Source organism: Fukomys damarensis, unplaced genomic scaffold, assembly GCF_012274545.1.
Source record: "Fukomys damarensis isolate Sample0158 unplaced genomic scaffold, DMR_v1.0_HiC HiC_scaffold_1, whole genome shotgun sequence".
NCBI lineage: Eukaryota > Metazoa > Chordata > Mammalia > Rodentia > Bathyergidae > Fukomys > Fukomys damarensis.
In genome coordinates, this window is record NW_022900913.1 from 51,186,046 (window position 1) to 51,212,112 (window position 26,067).

Below are 26,067 nucleotides of genomic sequence, written 5' to 3' on the forward strand. Positions count from 1 at the left end.
ACTTTATTCCCTAGTGGGATCCAGGGTATCACTGGGCTGCACTGTGGAATGTGGATCGTTTCTCCCTTGCACTTCAAATTCTTCATCTTAACTCTGACCCATCTCCTTTGCATCAGTTTGTCTTCCTTCACAAATAAAACTTAGCTAAAAAGAATTTATCTTAGACTTCCTAAGATAAACTTATCTGGAGGCTTTGTTCAAAATTAAGTAGATTCTCAATGTTTTCTGGATTCTTGGTTTCTACAATAATGCTATGGGTAGAACTTTCTGAGAGGATGGGAATGTTCCATATTCTGTTATTGTCCCATATGGCGGCAGCTATTGACCACTCATGGTTTTTGGATTCTTAAAATGAGGCTTGTGCAACTGAGAACTGAGGTTTTCATTTAAATTAAATTGGCACATGTAGTTCATGGCTGCTACGTAGGAGAGACAGTCTTGGCAGCTTGAAAACATGTCAATTCATGTTTCTTGTATTCCTGTTTTCTGTTTGTGTCCTGATTGTCCTCATCCCTTTCAGTGCCATTGTTTCTCTCATTTTTCTGGTCATTCCTCAACCTTTCTATTTGATACGTGTTAACAGTCTGTGTCCCACCCTTAAGAAACTTCTCTGCACTGTATCTTAGATACTTACTAGAAGATATTGCAGAGCTTTAAGAGAGGATTTTTTAAAAAAATCTCTAGTACCTATTTCACATGTCACTCGGGTTTTCTTTTTGACAGCATAAATACAGTTTTTGTAGAAAAAGTGAGCTTTTTTTAAAAATGAAAAATTCAAGTGAACATTTTTACTGATTTTTATAGCCAAAAATTATTTAAATCACTGAAACCAAGAAATGTTCAGCTAGCTGTCTTGCAACTACAGAAAATGTTTTATATTCACAGTTAATCAAAGTATACCCAGTATAAAGACGAGATGAAAATGCAGGTTTCAAAGGTTTAGTTTTCATACAAATTTTGTTTCAGTTACTGTGACATGAAACTAGTCATGTCAGAAGTATTAGGAAATTAATTTTTACATACCAGCTACTTTTACATGAGTGTATGTATTTTGTCTTCTATGATTTTTAGTATTTGATAAAATTGAAGATGCCATTTTTAACTGCCTGGAAGAAAGGCTGGATAAGAATTTAATGTTACACATTATATCATACATTTATTAAGTAAAATTCCCCATGTTTTTCTTCTAGAATATTAAGACACACTTATCCTAGGATTCCAGAATCATGTTAATTTGTGGATAACCTGAAATTGTTAGCAAAATTTCATATTTATCTGAATATGTGTTCATTTGGGAAGCAGAAATGTAATTGGTGTCAGATTTACAAAGGACTCAGACTTTCAAAAGCTGAGTCACTTACTAGGTAGAGATGCTACTGATTGCCAGGGCTGTGTTTACAGTAAGTTCCCAATTTAGGAACATTCGAGTTGTGAACTTTCATAAATACACATGGACCTTGTATTACAAACTTTCATAGATGTGAACAAGTCACAGAAGTAGCTCACGTGTCTGCTGGACATCGTTACAGTTGCACTGCTGTGTGCTTACTGTACAGTGCAATGGTGTACAGTAGTACAGTGTCATTCAGAGCCCAGGATGTCCGGAAGCAAGAGGAAAAGCAGTGGTGGTGTGGAGGAAGCTCAAAGCAATAATCATTGAAATGAAAGTGAAAATAATTGAGAGATTGGACCTAACATAAAGATGGCAGACATCACTCATTCTTATAACATGAAATGTTCAATCACTGGCACAGTTCTAAAGAAAAAGGACAAAAATCATGGAACATGTGAAGGTTTTTTTATGTGTTACATTGTATGTTTGTGTCGAAGGTATATAAGTCACTTTGTCCAACTTACAAAGAAATCCAACTTGCGAACATTCTCCTAGAATGGAACTTGTTCATTAAGTGGAGGACTTACTGTACTTACCACTCTATCCTAGTTCTTCATGTAGTGTCTTAACACAGTAAGTACTCATTTTAGGAATAGAGTTGGGAACCATTTCTTTCATAAGTCATATACACTGCTTTATTTTTTGCTAGACAAAAGAAATCTATGAAATCTATCCTTTATTTTTAAAGCTTCAGATGTTAGATTTCTGTTACTACTTCAAGATAAAGTGATATGGAACATTTACTCTTACAGCAAGTAACTAAGGGATTTGGAGAATCTGCAGAATTTTTATTTATTTATTTTTTTCCATTTTCTTTGCTTGTTTTCAGAAGTCTTATTTTCTGTTGAAGTTAAGTACAGACCTCAGCACTATCTTGTTTTAACCCTATGTTAATAGCTTGTGTCTAGATGCCCCCGCCCCCCACAAACCTCATACAATCATGGGAGTGCTTTTTCATAGGTGGCTGGATCTAGAGTGTGTGGTGCTGGGGTCAAGGGTGTATGATTACTAAATCAGCCCACTGGCTTGGCAGAGTTCTGGGTAGGATGAAGAGTTTCAGTGCTACAGTACCCACCCTAGGGTGGGTAGCCTGCATAAAATATAAGCTACAGAAAGTGGGCCAATGCACTCTCATCTACTTGCTTGCTATGGACTGTTTCTTCTCTGCAGTGTCTTCTCATGCTACCCTAACTTGGAGCCAGCTGATTATGAACTAAAACTTCTACAAATCGTGAGCCTGGTAAACCTTTTCTCCTCTAACTTTGGGTGCTGGGTATTTTGTCTCAGCAATGAGAAAAAACTGATATACCCTGCTTCACCTTCATGTTGTTATGCCTTCATTTGCTGCCTTTATCCAGAGTGGACTAGTGACTCTTTGTTATAGGAGTTAAACCTTGGACTAATAAATGAGCATCTTCGTGCTGTCATGTACACCCAAATTAGGCAGCTGTGTAGTACACATTTGTTGTTGTTTTTATAAATACCTTGGCTTACATGTAGTTTCCGGCCTGCTGTTACAACGTTAGAGCTGTAGTTGACTCTGGGTCAGTCACTGAATTATTGTTTAACAAAATGGTATCTTACCTAGGGAATCAAATGCCATTTGGAAGAAGGGTAAAAAAGGTAATATTGACCACTTAGCTGCAGAAGATGACAGTGGGTCTACCTGGGCAAAGGTGATTTGCTCTAGGACTATTCTATGAAGTCTTTAAAAAAATTTGTTTAGGAAAAAAGTTGAGCATAAATAAAGATGAAAATAGTGATTCTACAGCCCCACACTCAGAGACTAAGAATAATGGCCTGCTCCTTGATTTGCCAGTGTGTGGTTCTTCAACAGTTTTTTGAGTCACAGTGAAGAAAGAAAAAAACTGATTTGGAAGGCTATTTTGAAAAGATTAAGGTAGTGATCAAAAGAACAACGGTTCTCCTCAGCTGTGACAAATAAGAAACCCTAGAATCAGGAATGAGGTAATGCTGTACTTGGGTGGACATGTTTGCATTCTTCAGTTGTATCCAAGGCATCTGGGTGAGTGTGTGGTCCATTTCATACAGTCGCCGTGTATGCATCACTCATGTAACGTGTGCACAGACACATCTGGGTGGGAGGACAGTGGATGTATAAGAAACCTTTTGCATGTAGGAAATGATCCTAAATTAGAAGCTAAAAAAAACTAAACCAATGAGTTATGATCCCAACGTTTTTTGAGTTAGTAATTCAGGAGCAGCTTAGCTTGGTGTCCAGGGCTCTGTATCATTCGTGAGGTTATAGCCAGGGTTCCCAGCATATGATGCTTGACTGAGGCTGGAGGATCCTTTTCCAAGATGGTTCCCTCCCACTGCTGCATGCAGGTGCTGGCTGTTGTCAGGAATCTTTGGGGGCTGGGCATTTAGTTTAGTGATGCCTCACCTGTCTTATGAGCGCAAGGTCCTGAATTCGACCCTTGGTACCAAAACAAGAAAAGAAAAGAATCTTTTGTTCCTCACCATGTAGACTCCACAGGCCTGCTGAGTGTCCTTATCACATGGCAATGACTTATCCCACATAAAGTGTGAGGGGGGTAAGAATACACACACATACACACACAGGCACACGAGATAGCATGAGCAAGGAGGAAGAAAAGGGCCTTTTGTGTAGGCCTCAGAAGTCATGCTTTGTTGTTTGTGCTGTGCTCTGTTCCTTAGAAGTAAGTCACTAAGTAATAGCTTCAGGAAGAAGGTTGTAAAGGTGTACTGTAAAGTAAGAAGTATTGTAGAATTTGTTGATATATTACAAAGTCACTACTCCTGGGCAGTTGAGAGTCTCTTCTCAACTTAATATCCCTTCCTGCACCTTGATACCTTGATCTTCTACTTATGGACTCTTTCCTTGTCTGGGGTCCACCCTGAGGGCCTTTTTCCATGGGATTCTGGCTTTGCTGGAAGGAACCTTAAGCTCTTTAGGAGTGTCTGAATGAAATATCTATAAGTCCAACTTTTATTTTTATTGATCACTTCTTGCAGCATAACTTCTAAGTCCTTCTCCTGACTTTAATCAGTCAAAAACTCTTCAGGAAGTCTTGGGGCCAGAAAGAAGGGAGTGCAGTAGAGAAAAGCCCTGTCCTGCATATACCCTATCCTACCATGTGCATTCTTTAACTGCATAGTTTTGGACTTAATACCAGGAAGGAATGGTGAATAAGCAGGTCCTCTTAGAGTATATTATGCCGCAGGCATTTGTGAAGGAAGCAGACATATTCAATCACGAATTTTTATTTATACCAGTTATCTGATAACAACCCTTGACCCTTATTGCCTAAGTACACATGCTCACGATTATTATCTACTGGGGTTTGGCTGGAGCTCTTCTTGGTGTTTTCCTTACTTGGGTCACGCTAAAGGAACAGCCCCCATGTGGTGAGCAGTCCCTGAAGCAGAGATAGCAGAGTGTTTCTGCAGGGTCTCTCACTAGAGTTAAACACTTCAGCCTGGGGAAGGTGCACATCAATTGCTTGAACTCACTGGTCAGACCTTGTCACCTGGTCCTGTCTGACTCCAAGGGTACAGAGTGCTCTATTGTCACATGCCCAGGAGGTGGAGCCCCCTAAATACTGTAGTCATTTCCATATTACTGGTTCTGACTACATCCATTCGGTGCTAGGTACTCTTCTAGCATTTGAGGACTTCCACGGAGCAACAGTGACTCAAGTTTCTACCTTTGTCAAACTTAGATTTGAAAAGGAGAGGGATACGATAAGCAAAGAAGTAAAATATGTAGTGTATTAGATGATAGAAGCCATGGAGGAGAAAATCAGGAGGAAGTAAAATGTGTGTGTGTGTGTGTGTGTGTGTGTATGTGTGTGTAGTTGAGGTGGTCCCTGTAGAAGTATTTTCTAGAGACTAGAATAGATGGTCAGAATAGGTGGTCATAGAATATGGTTTTTTGGTTTCAAAATGCCGTGACTCGGGTTTTCCTTCTAACTATTTGTGCCAAATACTTATGTTATTAATAGATTCTGTTCATGTACCTTATTTGGTCTTTCATTTCTAACTACTTGACTATCTTTTTTGTTGTTTTAATTTTGGCACTGAGATATTGTAACTACAGAAGATTTTGAAACATAAGAATCCTTAAAAGGTTTTAGGTAGATTACTTCTCTCTTTGAAAGTTGAGAGTTATTGAACTCTTGAATTATTGATAACCTTCACTGTCATTTTCCTATAGTTCTTTGTCTCTCTTTTCTCTTTAATTAGCTGTAGTGATGACGGAGTGCCTTGCTATGGGGTAAAATATGCTGCCACTTAATTGCATTTGTGTGATTAGGGTAATAGTCACTTCTAATTCTCAAGGTTGACTTTCTTGCTTTTTCCTATATTTTCATTCAGTGGGAGAAATGGCACATATTTACATATGGTACATTTATTTCACATTCTAGTGAAATATCATTTATGTAACCCAAAATGTAAAATTATCTTGTACTTCCCAAGAGATATTCCTGCCTTTCCCACCTACCTCAGAAGACACCCAGCTTTCAGTGTCATCTTTTTTCAGCCCTGGGAACAACAATTTGATTAGTTTCCTTGACCTCTGGGGCAGGAATTCTTAGGAGAAAAAGGAGAGATGAGCAACACTGGTTTGTCTCAATCAATCACAAAGAAATGCCATCAGGTGGTAGGGAATGCCTGGCCCCCTTCCTACCCTATGCCAAGGAATAAATATCCAGTTATTCCTCATTCCATATGGGCAGAGGGCACTGTACCTTGATTCGCCTTTGGTCATAAGTCACTTTCTCGTTGCTGGGACAAATAACTGACATCTATAATTTAAAGAAGGAGACGCTTATTTTGGCTCATAATTTTAGTCCTTGATTGACTGGTTCCAAGGCAGAATCAGCCTGGAAAGGGCCTAGTGAATGGACTGCCACCAGCAGTCTTCCTGGCTGAGGGCTGCCAGGCCTGTGCAGGAACTGATATGTATGTATATGGGGAGGTCGTTGCTTTGGGTCTAATCTCTTGTGCCCTGAACACTTCTGAACATTTGTGGGGAAAGCTATAGAGGCTGTTGAGACATTTTAAGAGTCTGGAGGGAAGGCAAGGTGGAAGGTAACTGAGAGCACAATCTGAGGTAGGAAAGATTAGGAAATTGCTGTGTTTCTTGGCTCAGAATTGCAAGATAATTGATCTTGAGGAACACAGTGCTCATGCTGTCTCCCAAATTTAACCAGTGCCTGACTCCTTAAGCAGTTCCTGTGTTATGGATGCAGAAATCCAAATGGAAGACACTGTTTTTCCACCTTGATGTTCTCTCCTAGAAATGAAGTACACAGTGTGCTAACATCAGTGTGTTCCTCACAGAAGGTTTGCTACAAACCTAAGTTCTCACTTCTCTCTCACAGGTCATTTGCATTGGGGAATCTTCTGAAGCTTGTATCTTGGAGAGAGTCTTAGGAAGCTTACATAATGTTAGGGCGGAGGTGGTAGAAAAGTTCAGTAAGAATCCGGTCCAAAAAATGGAGAGAGAAAAAGGAAGCCTGCCCAGGGAAGCTGCTTCCACCGTCTTATGTAGCCCAAGCCAATCAGGACAGTGCACAACTGTGACTTAAAAACACTGGTCTGTGGCTGGGTGACAGTGCTGGTTCTGCCTGCATGAACAGACTGGAAACAGAAAGAGCCTGAGTCTGACCACTAGCTGTGGTTCTCTTTTTATATTGGTTGTAGCTCTTGTGCCTTGGCCAAGTCACCCAAGCTCATTAAGCCTAAGTTTCCAGTTTCTTGATATGTGAAATGGGGATGGAATAAATGCCACTTTCAGGAGTCATTTTAAAGGTCAAATGGGATAGATGATGTACTTCAAATGATACCTGGCCTGGCTGGGAAGCAGGTAGCAGCTGGAACACTGGGACTATGGAGAAGGGAGATTTCTTAACTACATGGCTTGTGTTTTCTCAGACATTCTGAACTCTGTTCCCTTGGGCTGGAAGCCTCTTAACCTCTGTGGTGCTCACTCTTTTCCTTCTTTAAGGACTCTATTCAGATGTCCCCCTTTCACAGCAATCTTTTCTCCTCACCAGTACTGAAGAGTGGTCTTCATTTTCTGCCCTGTGTTTTTTTTTTTACTTCTAGTTCACAGTCTTTATTACCACCTGAAAGAAAGATTTTGTTTCAGTCACTGTTGTCTCCATAGTACCCAAACTACAGTTGGTGGCCAGTAGGTGCTCCAGCAAAGTTTTATTTGTTGTAGAGGCTGCAGTTAACCAATGCCTGGAATATCAGTGCACCATGAAGGCCAAGAATGGACATTAGTGGCTGTCATGGTTTGAACTTGGTGGGAATAGTGCCTCTCAGCAATGGGAGGGGTGACTGTCATTTCTGGAGAAAAATACTGAATTGGAGGCCACAGGAATCCCTGATGATGTATGTGAATAGAGAGACGTGAGTTTCCCAGCCAGACCAGTTACATGGGGCATGGTCTCCTCAGTCAGAGCTGCTCCTTCCATGTTGTGATCTGGTTTTGCTAATCTTAAAATAAATATGTGATAGAGGGATCAATTGCTTCAGCTCCCTGTTCAAGGAGAATAAACTTAATTGATCTTTTGTAAGTTCACAATTTTTAAAATATGCTTTAAAATTTTGGATTGACACACAATAATTGTAAATATTTATGGAGTACAGTTTGGCCTCTACATGTATACAAAGGATGATGATCAGAGAAACTGGCATATCCATTATCTCAGACATTTACCATTTCTTTGTGTTGAGGATGTTCAAAATCCTCTCTTCTATCTATTCTATTTTGAAATGTACAAGTAACTGTCAAGTGTAGCTACTGTACAGTGCCACAGAACATTAGGAGTTATTTCTCCTATCCAGTGGCTTCCTTGCACCAGTTAGCATTACCTCTCTATTTCTCCCTCCCACCAGATTTTTAAGTGTAGCATTTTCTGTACCAGAGCCTTGCATTTATTGAGAGGAAGCTTGTACTTTCACATGGACCGCTCTGCTCTCAGACAGACTACAGACTCAGATTTGAGACTTTCTCCTTGGTGTGTTTCTTGACTCTGATCTTCAGATCTGTATGTGTCCAGCAGAGACCTCCAACAGTGTGGTGCAGGAGACTAGGCTGGTACAGGCCTGGGGTGCAGAAGAGAGCTGGATCAGAGGCTCACTGCCGAGCGACATTCTTGGTTCATCCGCCCAATCTATTTTCAGACTCTGCCAGATGTCAGCATATTCACATTTCCTGAGGTAGGGACTGGCTGGCGCTATAGCCTGTCAGGTTTTTCCTTGTGGTTTGTGTGCCTTGGTGGCTTTTTACTTTTGTCCTTTAGGGGAAGGGAATTAAATCTGTACTCTCATTGACTAAGACCAAGTATAATTTTAATAATAGGTTTAGAATTATTTTTTATACATGGTAAAAAAAAAGAATCTGATAAAATTCTGTGAGCTCTTCAGTCTTCTGTTGCTGCATTGGTCTTAGTTGTGACTCTCCCTAGTCCTTGGGGACAGCCTGAAGGTGTCCAGGGACTCTTGATAGTGAAGTATTTTCTGCGGCTTCTGGTGAATACTTCTTTTAGCAGAGCTGTGAGCCTGTGCCCAAAGGCACAGTCCTGTCCTGATTGCAGGTGGGTGTCAAAAACATCTCGATTCACTCCACACTTTTGGAACTTAGAAAAGAATTTTCTCCTGGTGGGTGGAAGAGTTAGTCCTGTTCAGAGCCATATATTTTCATGGACAGTAAATGTATTTGAGGGAGTTGGCATAATGGTTGGTCAGTGAATCAGATTTCAGAAGACATCATTCTTTTTTGGGGGGGGTATCAGGGTTTGAACTCGGATCCTTGTGCTTGCGAGGCAGGTGGTGATACCACTGAGCTACATCCTGGGCCTGACATCATCATTCTTATATGCTTATAACACAAGTGAATAGGCAAATATGAAGAGAAGTTGAGGTGAATTTATTTTTGGTAGCATCTACCAAGCTATTCATTACTCTCCTTTCCCCCTCTTTCTTTCCTTCACTTAACTTCTCTCATCTCCCTTCTTTTTCTTATATGCCATTCTGTCATTTTATCCGTGCCCCTCAATTCTCCAGTTCGTCTTCCCCTTGAAAACTTAGACTTAGCCTTGCCTCTGGGGGCCCAGAGGTCTAGGTGATGAGGGGTAATGTGGTTCAGCTCTGAGATGGTGGAAACTGTACAAAGAAAAGCTGGGGTAGCAATGCCATTACCCGGTGCTGTAAAGTAGGCCCCAACCCAGGGTGTGCCTCCTGCAGAGGCAGGCAGAAACCTGGAATCGTGTTGGGCAGGCTAGTGACACTGAGGCCAGACATCTTGTTGGGATCCAGTCCCTAGCAGGCTTGTGTTTCCAAGGCAAATATCATTGTGGGCACAAGGCAGCCCCTGGACCTCAAGCTCAGGCGACACAGGGCAGGGACACTGGTAGAGTAATTGGGAAACAAGGCTTTAGCCCGAGGAAACAAGGTGGAGAGCAGGGTGGGAACCTGGTTGGACAGAAATCAGGACAGATCTGATGCTGCACCAGGGAGCTACTGACTCAAGCACTGGGACTTTTACAATTTATTATTATGAGATATATTTATCATTACTAATTTCAGTGTAAATATTATCTATAAATTAAGTTGATGATTTTCCAAGGAGAAGCTTGTTCCTTGGTTCTATGACAGACACACTGAAAACCAAAGGGATGAGGACACGGCCTCGGGGGGACTCGGGAGCCCAGGAACAAGCAGGGTATTATATTTTCCAAACATTTTCTTATTCAAGCACTTTCTGCTCCTTTTCTCTTCCAGTCCCTCAGTCCTTTGCTTCTCTTTCTTCTCCATTCCCTTCATGTTTTCTGTTCACCTTCCTCCCTTTACAGAGAAATATAGCCGGTAAAAGTGGTTCTCAGGGACCAGCACACCCCACCCCAGCCCCATTTCACCCTTTCTGGATGTCTTTCTGCCTTTCCCACTTTTTCCCACTTTTACCCCATAGGGCCTCTAAGCCGGGACAATATGTGACTCATGATTGGTGAAAGCGCTAATTTTGTCTCGGGTCAGAGAGTTCAATCTGCAACTGCTATCCACACTGTCTTGCTTTCCCTTTCTTGTAAAATCATGAAATGAATTTTGATTTATGGTGTCTGTCCAGATATAGTGCTTAAACATTATTTTACAGGTAGAGCTTATTTTGTTTTTTGTTGTTCTTTTGCTCAGAATCTTGTATACAGTTTCTTGTCAGTTCTGATAGACCAGAAGTTTTAGTGATTTTTTTGTTGCTGTTGTTGTTTTATGACTGATGATACGAACAAGGCAAAGAAAGATTGGAAAGATGGAAGAGAATGAACAGTTGAGTGCCTTCTAGGTACCAGATATTATGGTAGTGCCTTCTAGGTACCAGATATTCTCCTGTGAGGAGGATATAATTATCCTGATTATATAGATGAAATTGGGGGTACATGGATGGAGCAGTTGGTACCTGCTGAAAGATAGATGTTTGGGGCCTTAAAGGCCCTGTGATGTGTTACACTGATCGGGTGGGAGAGACACTGTTCTTTCTTACTCCTGAGAACATGGGAGATGGGATTGAAAAGCCATGAGTCAGAAGGAATATTAGCATATGTTTACATACCATTCTGTGCTCCTTACTGGACTGGCTTAAGGTCCCTGAAAGGGTCATATTCTCTGTTAGTCAAGGCATTAGAAATACTAATATTGTTTAGCAAAGACAGTAAGGAAAGAAATTAACTGGATGATGGGCCACAACTCTGCTCAAAGCCCCATGGTCCCTTGTACCTAACTGTAGCCCATTGTCTTCCCTGCTGTTTGATAGTTGTGTTCGTTTGTTTGTTGTCTGTGGTCTTGGATAAAAGTGCTTTAACTATAACCTTTCTGTTCTGTCTTCTGCCCTTAGCACATTGTATACTTCATAAGAGACATTTGCCTGAAAAAGTTGTTTAGACACTCACAACTCTAGGTTGATAAAGCATCTATAAATAGAAAACCATCGGGACTCATCTAAGGTGGTTATGATAGAGTGATTACTATTTTGGAGCAACAGGAAGCAAACTAGGTAAGGAAGCATAGTCCAATAGTCATTGGATTGTATGTTCAGAAATTTGGATTCTGGTTTGGCCTTGTTCACCAGTATCTTTGTAAACTTGAACAGTTGACTTGATCGGGCCTAACCTTCCAAGGAAACCAGGAAACTAGACTACAGATGATTTTTAGGTTCTTTCTGCTGTTGATGTTTTCTGATTCTATAATTCTGGCTTAAGGAAACTTCTTATGTAGGCCACTGATTAGGATTACACTGGACCGTTTGGACTGGTTGATAAGCAGAATGTAAGAACTCAGCCATCTGCCAGGCGTGGTGGTACACACCTGTAATCCCAGCACTCAAGAGGCTGAGGCAGGAGGATTGCTGTGAGTGCAAGGGCAGCCTAGACTACATAGTGAGTTCAATGCCAGGCTGAACTAAATAACTGTCTCAAAAAACTAAAACTAAACAAAAACAAAAAAGAACTCAGTCACTTCTGGGACTCCTCCTAGCCTTGGAGATGTAAAGGGAAGTTAAGGTTAGCTTGTGGGCTGCATGTGCTATATTACTGTGAGCTCTTCTTTGGGGATGGTTTGGAAAAATGGAAGGAACGTGAACTCAGAAGTTAGGGATCTTGGGCCTCATCCTTGTGGTACTTCCTACTGAGTTGAAATCTCTGAATGATTAATATTTCTTCATTTATTTCTTAAAGGTAAAATGGGAATGATGTGACTTTCTAACTGGAAGTCTACTCTGTCTTCCAGAAGGGCAAGTAGGCACATACTGTCATAATTTTGTGGTGGTGGAGGGGAATGTTCCACTTTGACTTTAAACAGAAGGAAGATAACTGGAGAGAAGTGTTTTCTCCTGCTTGTTAACTATGGTCAAAATCTTTGGTTGCATTGCTGATGGGGACAGGATAGTATCAGGGGAATTTAATGACTTCAGATAAGTAAACAACTTCAGGCATAGATTAGATCCCTAAATAAAAGTCATAGAAGCATGTAGAATATTAAAGTGGTAGGAAAACAGGTGATAAATATGAAAAGTCAAATTAGTATATTCTCTGTGTTTTCTCTAGTGTCATAGTTCCTAAATCAAACTTTGAGAAGTGATTCTTAATCTGAAAACTATATGTATAGGTACCATGTTTTTTTTAACTGTAAAATAATATTAGCTCTATGTTTCACTACATTCAGCAGTTGAACTTTCTGTTTAATGCATGTATCACAGTGGGTTATAATTAAATGCCTGCTGCATATGACTTTGAGCTGTGATGAGATTATATTGCTGGTGGATGGGATGCGTGTGTGTGTGTGTGTGTGTGTGTGTGTGTGCGTGCATATGAATGTGTATGTGTGTTTTCATGAGCAAGGGAATTGAGTTTCTTGAAGCTGACAGACAAAAGTGAGAGTGATTTCAAAGTGCTAATTTACATACTTCTCTTAGAAGGAAAGAAAGAAAATCAATTCTGGTGGTACAGCTCTGTTTAGATGAGTGCCGTTGTAGTTTGGTCTAATAACATATTTTAGGATGTGTCTGAAACACATTTAAAATTGCTAATTGAAGTTTGTGATGCCAAGAATTAATTACAGAACCAAACATGGAAAATAATACTGGAATCTAGGACAGTTTAAATACATTCTATTGATGTATTATTTTTCAAAACATGGATGTTCATTGAGAAAGTGAATTATAATAAACAGTTAACATCTTTGGGTGACTTATTGTTGCTCGAGAAACTGCTTGCCAACTCTTATTGACGTGAACAATTTTTGCTAAAATTCTTATCCAGGTTCTTCCTCCCTTTACTTACTTCTTCTTGAGAGATGTTAAGATAACCGACAACAGCACATAACTTGGCAAAGGGAATAATTTAAAAATAAGTGGAGACAGAGAAGGACAGTAAGTATAGAGCAATGGTTCTCAACCTTGGCATTATTGACATTTGGGGATGGGGATGGGTGACTCCTTTTGCGAGGGGCTGTCCTGTGCATAGTAGGGTATTTTGTAGCACCCCAGCCTCCAGCTAGATAACAGTGTACCTCCTTCAGAGCAAGACCCCCAAATGGCTCCACTGATGGTGTCCCTTGGAGATGAGGGGGAAGAAATTGCTATGAGTTAAGAACCACTGATTTAGAGAATATAATGAAGCCTGGACTAAAATAAAATAGCAAAGGGATCCACGAAGTCTTGATTGAGATGGGACGTGCTATGCTTGCTGGTGAAGGGCTACAGGCTTTGTGAGGGGATTTCTAGGGACTGAGGTCGAGAAAAATAACTAGGTTTGTGTGGTTCACAGGCTCCCAGGATAAGACCAGACTACAGCCCAGCAGTGGCACCATTAGTTCTTGTGAAGAGAACTTAAAAATTCTTCCACAGATGTCTCTCTTCCTACCTTGAATAAAGTTCCGGACAGGCAGGAAATCTTGTGTTTATTGCTGTTTTATCCACCTCTATGTTCAGAGCAATACCTGGCACAGCTGCTTAATAAATATTCATAAAAGAGGTGGGTCTTGACAGTGGATGCAGTGTGTTACAGGCCCTTCCTTATGTGTTTATAGAACAGAGTGCCTGGATTTATAGGGCCATTTCTTGCAATATCATTAAATAGAAACATGCATTCTGGGTGGCATAATGCAAAATGAATGTCAACGAAATTGGCAAATGGGCCCCACATCATTGTGATCCGGGATTGTCATTCTCGGTGATCTGACTCAAGTCTATAGTTAGATTTCAGGATGCCAGGTAGCACAGAGAATGACCAGTGCTTTTTGCTCTCCTGGAGCACAGGTACAAGTGCCTAAGAGGAGCCACTTGGAAGGGTTGATAAACAGCTACGTGCTTTGTCAGGCAGCAATTGTAAGAAGGGCGACCTGAGCTAAGTCAGGAGGACGGTGACAATGATCATCAGCATTTTGGCCTGTTGAGTTCCTACTGTGCCAGCCCTCTGCCTGTACCATCAATCCCATCCTCACCACCTCTGAGGTCTGCACCGCAGGCAGAATCTTGCCCACGGCCTGGCATTGGGATTCTGTCTCGAGTAGGGTCCTCACTGCTGTGCACTGTGCTTCCTGCCAGAATATAGCTGAAGATGCACATGGTGGTGGCCGATCATGCCTTAGGAATCGTCTGCTCCAGAATGTAGGCATTTGATGTGGTGTAACTGTTTAGCAGTTTTAACCACATACTCATAGTAGCTATAAAAACAGAAGCCAAAAACTTCAATAAAGTTGTAATCAGTTTCTTTGAGAACACTATATTGTGAAGTATGTGCAGAGATGTGTGGCTAGATAATGAGAAGGGTGACTTTCTACCTGGGAATGTTAGTCATGACCTCAGTGAACTTTTGTTATGCACTTACCATGTGCCCAGTGTTTTAAAAAGTGTTTTACGTATATGAATTCTATCAATCCTCACAGCCACCGCCTCAGGAGAGAGATGCTGCTGTTAGTGACATGTTGTAGATAAGGAAATAGGCCCAGAAAGAGTTAAATATCCTACTAGGGATACTAAGTGCTTGCTCTAGTCTGAGCCCCTACCCACTGTGGAATTAGTATGAATCTGATGATTGTCTTAACTGTAGAAGCCTGTTCTGTCAAAATTTAAAATATTGATTGTACGCTTTGGATTAAAAATAAAATTCAATTCGACATATAGTGAAGTCACTTCAAATTGCCAGTTTGATTCTTTATTGGGTGGCAGAGATGAGAGGAGAAAGAGCACGCATGCTTAATTAAGATTATATGCATAGTCCATACAGTTTTATAGTTCAGATATTTTCATATTCTTGATTTCTTGGAGTATTTATTATCAAGACCCACAATAACTGAACAATGGCTTCATAATGTATGTTACTAGTCTCTTTCTCTCCACCTTTAAGGCATAAAGAAGACTTTACCAGCAAACCCTATTATGTATGCCAGTGACATTGGTGATCCCTTTGAACTGATGAACTTTGGCCTCAGGGCACATGCATTCTGGATGGGTCTTTAAAATGCATGTGTCACATCTTGAGAATGAGTGCACAATTATAGGAAAGAGGAATGGGGCTAGGAAAGGTTGGAATGATAGACACAGTGAATATGCTAGTAGGGATATAGTTAAAAGGTCAAATAATTCATTATTTAGGAATCTCCTTCAGAGGTAGCCCTGTTCAAAAATCAGCATATTATTTTGATATAGAGAAAAGACTCTTTGAAACTATGCCATAATCTAAGTGTCTTTTTCATACATAGAGTGTTCAATTTTGTCACAGTACCAGAGACTCATTTTAGCATTTCACAAAGAGTAACACTTAATATTATTTCTGTTTTTCAACCATAAAAGCTCTTTATTGTATGTGTTCTTTATTTTTTCCTGTTATTGTATTTTAACTAAACACCAGAGATTTGCAGTTCATTTGTTCTTTCTACAAATATTGTGGGCTGCCTTTTATGTATTGAGCACTGTTGCAGGGATGGAGCTGTGGACAAAACAGACTGGTGCATAATTTCATGTAAGTTAGATTTTAGTAGAGGAAGAATAGCAAGAAACAAGTACAAAAGGCCTTGTATGCCATGTGACAGTAGCTGCTATAAAGAAAAGTGAGAGGGAATAAAGTTACACATTTTACACAGGCAATTGCAGAGAGCTTCCTGCAAAGAGTATATTTGGATGGACTTGGAAGACAGAGAAGGTATGAGAGATAGTGTCTGTAGTATCTTTTGGGAGAGAAAGTAATAAATGCAAGGTCCTACATGGAAAGTTCCTTTGGCATTTGAAGTCTTTCAAGAGACCAAGGTGAACCAATAGAGTGGTGGATGCAGGGGTCAGAGAAGTTGGAATGAGGCAGCCCATTGTTTTTTTTTTTTTTTTTTTTTTTCTGGGCAGAAAAGCCATGGGAAGACTCTAGCAGAGGAGTTGGAACATCTGGTTTGTATTTTGGAAGGGTCACTGGCTGCTGTCCTGACACCAGGGTAAGAGCAAGGAGACCTATCGAAAAGTGGGGAGATATGACAAAGGCGGGAACAAGGCGATAACAGTAGTAATGGTGAAGTGATTGGCTTCTTAAATGCACTGTGGAAGGTGAGCAAGAGGATATGCTGGTTGGACTTGGAATGAGAAAGAGAAGTTAAGAATAACCAAGATTTTTGAACTGAGCAGTTTCTATTCGTATGATTATTGTTAATGTTTAGAAACTATGAATTAGAGAGCACGACACTTGAGCGTGACAGTGTCTGGAAATTAGTTCAGAAAAAGTAGTGAAGGCTGAAGTTTCAATGTTCGTGGACACTTATGCGGGGCCTTTTATAGTGGATTGATGGAATTTTGCGGGGGGACGTAGCTATAGCAAAAGAAACCAAACTGGACATAGCGGTACATGCCTAGACAACTTAGTGAGGCCCTGTCTCAAAATAAAAAGGGCTGAGAATGTAGTTTGGTACATGACCTTACATTCACTGTCTAAATCAGGGAAAGAAACAAAGGAAGGCAGGGAAGGAAAGAGAGAGAAAGATGTGGTTCATGGAGATAGTGGTGATGAAGGTAATGGTGGAGACAGATAAAACTTAGATTCAATTTCATAAAAGATTTACCTTTGCTTTTAATTCATCTTTACTGATGGCAGAAGCCATGTGTAATCGTGGCGGATTCTTTTATTTTTCTGTGCCTGGTAGTTTGTAACGCAGCAAACAAGAGGTGGAGAGGACAAATACAGAGAACATTCTTTTACACGAATTACGTATAATTAGCAATTCTACGGGGTTTGTAATTTAGGAAAGTTTTCCCCAAATCTGCATTAAATTTACCTCAATTATGTACTTACTGTCTTGGATGCTGTTTATTTTGTTACTTTTCTCATTGATGAGATAAAATTCCTGATGCCCAAAGTTAAGGGAGGAAAGGTTTATCTGGCTTATAGTTTGTACAGGTTTAAGTCCGTGGTTGGCTGGCTCCAAGGCAGGGTGACATGGCACATACGCATCACAGCGGGGAAACAGTTTATGGTGGGCAGAAGGTTACAAAGTAAGCAAGGGACAAAAGCACACTAGCCCTCTTTTTGTCCCTTATATTTTATCTAGGCAGACTGTAGCACACATAATCCTAGCCAGATCTATGCCAAACCTATCAGTGGGCTGATTGAGTAAGCCCACACCAGCATCACACACTGTAGACCCAATTACTTCTGAAAAAGTTCCCCATTCATGACTGCATGAGGCTTTAGGGGGACATCTAAACACAAGCCATAGCACTGTTTCCCATGATCAGCTGCTAGTAAGAGCAGTTGCCCAACACTCACGTGTAATGATATGCTGCACCCCTATGTGCCTGATTTCCATTGTAATAATGGACAGATTCTCCTTTTGAAATTGTTCTTTGGCTCTACTTGGAGCTAAAGGAGTTTGCAAAAATTAACATAGGAGTTTTTTAGAAAACTGTTACCGGGAATCAGTATTTGCTGTTGGTGAAATGACATAAGGACACTTATCTAGAGAATATTTCATTCCAGGATACTTGGTGGCTAGCAGTGTGCTAGGTGACAAGGGAGTGGGATCTGGCTCTTCAGGAGTCCACTGTCTCCTTCAGGAGGGACACTACAAGTGTCTGAATCAAGTAGAACAAGCCCAAGGGTGGATGCACTTGGGCATCAGTGAAAGTTTCAAGACACCTCTGTCTTTAAACTCTTTGTAGTATGAAGATTGGGTTTAGAGAAGTTAGAAAACATTAAACTGAAATCCGTTAGAGTGCAGTGTCCACAATGACACCTTTGATATGTACTGTAAGCTCCAGGGTGTGATGGAGTGTTTTTAAAGGGATCATGAGTGTAAGAGTCAGGATAAAAAATGGAAAATAGATTTCAGGGCTGTGGTGGACGTTTTTGAGAAGCTGTGATGAATTCTAAAAGAAATGCTAAAGCCACTGACAACACAGCAAATTTGGAAAAATGATCTATTTAGAGAGAGCCCTGTTGGGAGTGTGAACTGGTATGAAGAAGGAAATGGGATCTTATGGCACGATACTATGCTTATAGGTTTTTCTATTCATATTGTGTTTGAAACATTTGTGCTCTCATAGTTCCCTGCCTGAATTTTCCTAGATTTAAAATAATACTCTCCATTTGAAGTTATGTTTCTGATTAAAAACATAGGCTTAGGGACTAAGTTTGTGCATGGATATATATATATATATATATATATGTACATATATATATATATACATATATATATACATAACTTTATCTTTCACTTTGTTTCATGTCTTTTATGACTTTGTTGGGAATATCTGAGGAAATCACATACATCTTTCTTAGAGCTTATCACCTTTCTCCTTATTTTTTCCACCCTCTGTTAATTTGTGATATAACGCTCTTCCCCAGAGTAATTAATTATAATTCTGCAAGCTGAATGAAAAATAAGTAGCAGAAGCTGATAAACCTGAAACAATAAATATTTGTATTTTATGCAGCTGCCGCTAGTAATTAAGAGAAAATAACTAAGTAGAAGGGATCTTAGCTTGCTTTATCGCTTGAAAGGGAGGTCATCCATACATTCATGGTGCATTTACTAAGACTAGAAGATATTATGGATCCTTTCGTTGAATGTCTATGGCACATTGCCACCTTGTGGCTGCAAGTTTTTCTTGTAATGGAAAAAAGCAACTTACTAAAGTCTATGTGATACAAATTTATATTCTTTTATAATTGACCTTGATCATGACAAATTTGAGACACCTTATACAGATACTTAGAATACAGGATAAGTGAATTTTAACAGAAAATCCATGTTCTCAGAAGAGGCATGCTAATGTACTTATAGCTAAAGATCCATAATGTCTGCAAGTGATGCTCATGGTGTGTGTGCTTGTGTGTGTGGGGTGTGTGTGTGTGTGTGTGTGTGTGTGTGTGTGTGTGTGTGTGTGTGGAGAGAGAGGGAGAGAAAGAAAAAGCAATGTGGCCAAAAATTCAGTTTACCACTGGTCAACAGAATAGAGGTGCTCATTGTATGACTCACACCACTTTTCCATGGCTGTGACTTTTCTTTTGAAAAAAATCAGAGAAAAATAACTGACAAGAAAACAATTGGGGGTAAGGACATAAAACAGAGCCATGGAGGAGGAAAGAGAGCACAACCTCTACAGAGTGTGGTGATCTGACTGAAGTTCGACCACTTGGTTCTGCGTCTTCTGGTAGCTAATGTGTAACTGTTCAGGTTTCCCTGGCTGCAATTCATTGTCCATCAGATTTAAGGTGCAGGGTCTGAGGAGAGACAGAAATCCCTCCTTGGAGGCCCAGGAGGACACACTGTAAGAACAGCAGCTTCAGCAGATGTCTTCGGGTCTTCTGATAGTTACAACTCCTCATTGGAAAGTTCTGTTTCTTTAAAAAGGATCCTCTGGAATCCCTTTCCTCTTCTGATTTGGCTTTGATCCTGGAGTGGATGGAAAGCTATTTCCTCAAGGTCCTCTCACTAAAACACTGACTGGCAATGAAGCACAGCGAATTCTTGACTGCCAGGAGTTTGTGATGGTACTTACTGAGAAGTGCTTGAAATCCAGCTGTTGGGTGTTGCTAAGGAATACAGCTGAGTTTAGAGGAGAGTTGTAGCAGCAGAGCTAATGAGGTCTGTTCTATCTCAGCTAACTTGGGAGAGGTTAAAGGCAAAGTCGAGGTTTTTTATAGTGCAATAATTTTAACTATGTTGCAGCTCCTAGACAGACAAAAGGACTAGATATCCTAGTCCTTGAATTTCTTCTTCATTTCTGCAAAGTTGGTCCTTTTTTGTGGTAGCTGGAATTTCTATAAATAACTCTTTGTTTTATCCTTAATAATCTGAACAAATGTGTCTACACATGAATATTTTTGTCCTTAAAAATTATCTAGACACACGTAGGTATACATTCTTCCTTGAAGGTGAACATTTAGAAGGTATGGAACTCTTTAAGGATGAAAGAGTTTCTTGTAAAAGCAGAGCAGATAAGGCCAGGTGTGGTGGCGCATGCCTGTAATCCCAGCACTTGGGAGGCTGAGGCAGGAGGATCGCTGTGAGTTGAGACCAGCCTGGGCTACATAATGAGTTCCAGGTAGTCTCAACTACATAGTGAGACCCTGTCTCAAAAAACAAAATAAAACAAAACAAAAAAACAAAAAGCAGAGCAGATCTTGAAATAAGTGTTGTGACACAGGGATTCTTTTTAAAAAAGTTTTCTCTTGAAATGACTTTGATTTCTGTGACAGGCTTTTGGGTTTTTTTTAAGCATAAGTGATATATGGATGTATTGATTTTCATTAAGGATTATGGAGCTTAGAAGTTTTTCTACTGTGCATATATTGAGAGCAATGAGTGAATTTTGAACCAATTAAAGAAGTGATCTCTTGTTTCTCTGTAGAAAATATTTTTCCATTGGGGCGGGGTGGGGAGAATGTGTACCCCAAAAAGACATTTTATATAGTCACCAAGGATCCACATACTAGTATACATAACTCAATCAAAACTTTCATGAAAAAGCACTTTCTCCTTCTGCATTGGACCTAGACGATTACTATTTTATTGCATTAAAGAGTATGATCTCACAATATACTGAACTTGATTTCATGATCTGCTGTTGGATTGTAACCTGGATTCAAAATCTTGTTCTTTGTTCAGTAAGTGAGACTGTCTTTCAGATGGAAGATATTGCAATAACGTCCAAAAATGTTTAAGCTAGCCAAGTTTCAGACGGGGTTAGGAGAAAGGGATTAGAGAAAAGACAGGCTGAGAGTTAAGCAATTGGGTTTTCATCCTAGGTTGTGTCGGGGACCCCCAGCAAATGATGCTACTGTTCTTTTCTCCGCAGCTTGACCACATACTATCTCCGCCACCTATGCCATTTCGGAAATGCAGCAACCCAGATGTGGCTTCTGGCCCTGGGAAGTCACTGAAGTATAAAAGGCAGCTAAGTGAGGATGGGAAGCAGCTGCGGAGGGGAAGCCTAGGAGGAGCCCTGACAGGTGAGCTGTGGATATTTCAGGTCCAAGGAGAACTTGTTTTTCCTATAGGTGAACGAGTTCCACAGAGCCTCAGTATCAAAGTCAGCCTGCAGACCATTTGCTAAAGTTTCACATTACCCGGAAAGCAGTTAATTTGAGGGTTTTCTTAGTAAATTTTAATGAAATATAATTTATATACACTATACTGTCCTCATTTTGCATGTACATATGCATGAGTATGGGCAGAATTATACACCAGTGAAACTCCCACCATGAACAGAATATGAGCAAATCAACATATGAGGAGAAAAAGTTCATTTTTGCCTATAGCTTTAGAGGTTTCAGTCCATGGTCGCTTGACCCCATTGCTTTGGACTGTGACAAGGCAGCATATCATAGTGGGGAGTGAAGGAGAAAGAAGGAGCTGAGGCACCCGTCTTCTTAAAGAGCACTCACCCAAGGACAGGAAGACCTCCCACTAGGCCCCACCTGTTACGCGATTCGCTTCCTTCTGATAACTCCACCCTGGGTACCAAGCCTTTAACACACGGACCTTGGGACAACATTTAATATCTAAACTATGGCAACTAGGTAATATAGAACATTTTTGTGTGCTTATTAGGCACTGATATACCTACTTTTGTGATGTATCTGTTCAAATGTTTCACCTGTGTTTACTCGTGTGCTGAACGCGCCCGATCTCATCTGATCTCGGAACCTATGTTTACTTGTGTAGTTAATCTAAAACTTTTAAATTTACACGCAGAAAGATAAATACTACATGTTATTTATTGTGATTAAAAACTCTTTATGTGAGAGCTAAAAATGTGGGTCTTACAAGAGTAGAGGCCGGTATGATGGTTACCAGAGCCTGAGAAGGGCAGGATGACAAGTCAGTGGTTGGTGGTGCAGTCCGGTAGGGGGAATAGCTTCTTACATCCAGCAGCAGAGTGGAGTAGCTATGGTTGACAGCTATTAAATAAGTGTTTCAAAATAGCTGATGGAGAGGATTGTGAATGCTCCTAACACAAAGGAATGATGAATGTCTGAGGCGATGGATATGCCAATCGGCCTGATTCAATATCATTCAGTACACATTGTGCACCTACATTGAAATGTCACGTGGAAGCCCGTGATTATTTACAGTTATTATGTGTCAATTTAAAGTATATATTTTTAAAAAGACAAAAATAAAGCAATTACAGATAAATTTAAGGCTTCCCAAATTTAAAAAAAATTTAAAATATAAAATCCCTAAATCACTTTTATTAGCATGAAAAATGGCCAAATTGATAAAACATAGTTTTTTTAAAAAGTAGCTCCTATTTAAATTTTTAATGCATCTAAAATGTCACATTAGGGCCTGGGATTTAGCTCAGTAGCACTGCACCTTCCTCGCAAGCACAAAGTCATGAGTTCAATCCCCAGGACGAAAATAAATAAATTAATTAATTAAATATCACATTAAATTCAACTTCCATCGCAAAAAGTTAGATTTCTTTTATCTGAATGCTTTTCCCTCAAAGCATAAATATTTTGAAGATACTTTATTGTTTATTAAATCCCAAGATAATGTTTTGTCTTATGCAACAGTCTTGTCTGCCAGTTCATAAATAGTCTGGAAAGTAAGTTGAATTACTTACATTCTTTTGAGAATTATGGATTTTGACTTTCTGGAGATGAAATTTATGGGAACAGAAATGGGAGCATTTGCCTTAGGCACACTGCTGTAGTGGAGCCTGGCCTCATGTCAAGGGGAGGATGGTCATCACAAAACAGCGGTACTTCTGAGTGTAAGAACTGTCATCATGAAACTGTAGCAGTTCATTGAGTATAAGGACTGTCATCATAAAATAGCAGTACTTCCTTGAGTGTAAAGACCATCATCACAAAATGGCGGTACTTCACCAAGTATAAGGACTATCATCTCAATATGTCAGTACTTCGCTGAGTGTGAGGCATGTGTTTTCACAGGGGTCTTGCTGATGTTCTTCTAATACTTGTTAGGACATTGCTTTGCTTTCCTTTTTGGAAGCAGACTGGTTGCTTTTTTTTTTTTTTGGTACTGGGGATCGAACTCGGGTCCTTATATTTGCAAGGCAGGAAGCAAAACCACTGAGCCAAATCCCCAGCCCCAAACATTGCTTTTTAAATTGGGACAGCCTCAAGACTAGTCCAACCATATTTTATTGGTAAGGAAATTAAAACGTAAAGGTTAAAAGCCTTACTCTCATGTTTATTCATTTTCTTTAGGAAATTCGCTTTGATTAAACTACTTTTCACAAACAGGAGGGGCAGTAGTTGCTCTCATCATTTTTGCTAAACCAGTCTGTTGAAAGGTTTAAGAAGATGCAAGAGTATAGCTCTTGATACATGATCTGAAACATAAAATTTAGCCTTTAGCTTTATTTTTAAAATAAGCACATAGTCCTGATTCCCATTTCTTAATCACAGTAGCTCCAGCAGTTCTGTCATTATAGAATTAGGTTACTATATGATTATTTTTGGTAATTAAGTCTCTGGTCAGATAATTTTTTAAATGTTTAATAGCCCTTAGAAGAGCATTTTAAAAAATCCATTAAACATCAGCTTGTTTTTGAAAACAGCTCCTTGAAAATTGTATTGGAAAAGGAAAAAAACTTTGTAATTGGCCCTCTAAATATTTAGGGCTTAAATGAAGTAATATATACAAAGCCCGTGGATGGGCAGATATTAATATTATGTGCCCAAGTAATTGGGTGATTTGGTATTGATGGAGTGGTAAGCTAATGAAAATCAGTGTGGTGTCCTTATTGAATCCTTGTGTTTGTGTAAGGCTCTTGTCACGTGTTGGAGCACAGAGAAGAGAACATCATCTCTAATCTTTTTAAAAAAATACAGTTTCCACTAGTTTTAAGTAATTGTAATAAATACATGTGCATTCACCTTGGCGCATTACCCATTGCTGAAACTAAATTAAGTCAAACTGGCTTTGCTCTAAGGGCCTGTGGCTGACCTAATCTGTTTCTTAAAGACCAACCACTTTCCCAAAATTGACTTTGCTTTACAACAGGGATCTTGTCATTGGCAGTTTCCTATTTTGCTTAGAACCCAAATTTAGTTCAGAGTTTGAAAATTCTGCCATCCAGTTATCCTTATTAAGGTTCACTAAATTTATAGTTAAGAGGGAGTTCTATAATCTATTTGTTTATTTATCCCTAATAATAATGCCCACAAATATTAAAAGCTTATTATGTGGCAAGCACTAGTTTTAGGGACTCCTATGTGTTTTGAGTTATTTAATTCTTAGTACCTATGAGGAAGGTGCTCATATCCGTTTTACACAGGAAAGCACTGAGGTACATCTAGGCTGAACAACTCGCACGAAGTCATGGTGCTTGTAAATAGCATAGCCAGGAATTGACCCTGAGCATCGTGACCAGAGTCCATGCTCACAACTACTCTGATATTCTTAGCATAGTAGGTACCCAGTAGGTTTGAAATAAACTCTGAATTTTATCAGACTTCCCTAGTTGGGAAACTCTCTGCTCAGTTGGAATCTGGGGCTCACTGTATTTGGAGGGTCCCTGAATTATAAAAGTAAATTAAAACTAGGCAATTCATATATATTAAAAACCTTATAATTTGCACATTTGTTAACACAGCAATTCTCTTTCTGAGGATTTATCACAAGGAAATAGTCGTGCATATGTGCAGAACATTAACTCTAATACTATTTAGAGCAATACCATTTCATAATTATTAAAAACCTATCATCTAAATACTTGCCAAAAGAATATTGATTAAACATACTGTATGCACAGAATATGGGAAATAATTGTAAACATTAAAAATCATATAGTAAGGTTATATTTTATGTTTCAATATTGAAAGAGACTCATAATATTTAACATGAAATTTCATTGTTGGATGGTCTCGTAGTATTGCTTGCTTCATAGGACTTTCTATAATTATAACTAAGTAATTTTGTATTTGATGAAGGAAAGGAAAACAACTACTGTGTACTAAAGAATTTTCCCACTGGCATGTTGGTTGCATAGACGTGTGACAGGTGCTATGGCCTTTTTTATACCCCGCAATTCGATCCATAAGGACATTTGTTACTCTTAGAGATATTTTTCTTTATTTCTTTTATTTTGGTAGCATTTTGTGATATACCAGCCAGTGGTGATAATGCTGTACATCCTCAAAATTGTCAGTGACACACAGCAGTATTTCTTCTTGTTCAACTGGAGTGTGGAGCCCAGTCTTGTCTCCACTTAGCTTGGTTCCAAGACACATTTAGGTTTAGATCTGTGCTCTGTGTGCCCCTTCCCTCTCTTCCTGCCTTTCTTCTTTTCCTTTCCTTTCCTCCCCCTTACCCCTGCCCTGGTTCTGGAGATTGAACCCAGGGCCTCATGCATGCTAGACTACTGCTGTACAACTGAGCCACATCTGCGTCTTAGGCCAGTAGCTACCCCAAGGCGCCATCTTCTGGTAAGAGGCAGAAGCACGCAAAGCAAATCCCATCTGTACAGACATATTTTAAGCCTCTGTAGGTGCCAGGTCAACTCGCTTTCTATTGGTAAAAGCAAACCACGTAATCAAGTCCAGCTTCTGTGGGTGGAAGCACATTCCATCCACCTTGACACCTTAGCCAGGATGCAGAAATATAATGCTACCAGAATGGAGAAAAGAATTGAGATTAGTACTTCAGTCAGTGACAGTAAGCCT

At 39.8% G+C, this 26,067-nt stretch overlaps 1 protein-coding gene across 1 annotated transcript in view; it reads left to right on the plus strand.

Moving 5' to 3' along the window:
* Positions 1 to 26,067, plus strand: part of Mast4 (microtubule associated serine/threonine kinase family member 4) — a 493,834-nt gene that overhangs the window by 64,984 nt on the left and 402,783 nt on the right. The window contains exon 2 of the mRNA XM_033761224.1: positions 21,222 to 21,375. Coding sequence (XP_033617115.1) covers positions 21,222 to 21,375 — 154 coding nt within the window. The remainder of the gene's footprint in view (positions 1 to 21,221; positions 21,376 to 26,067) is intronic.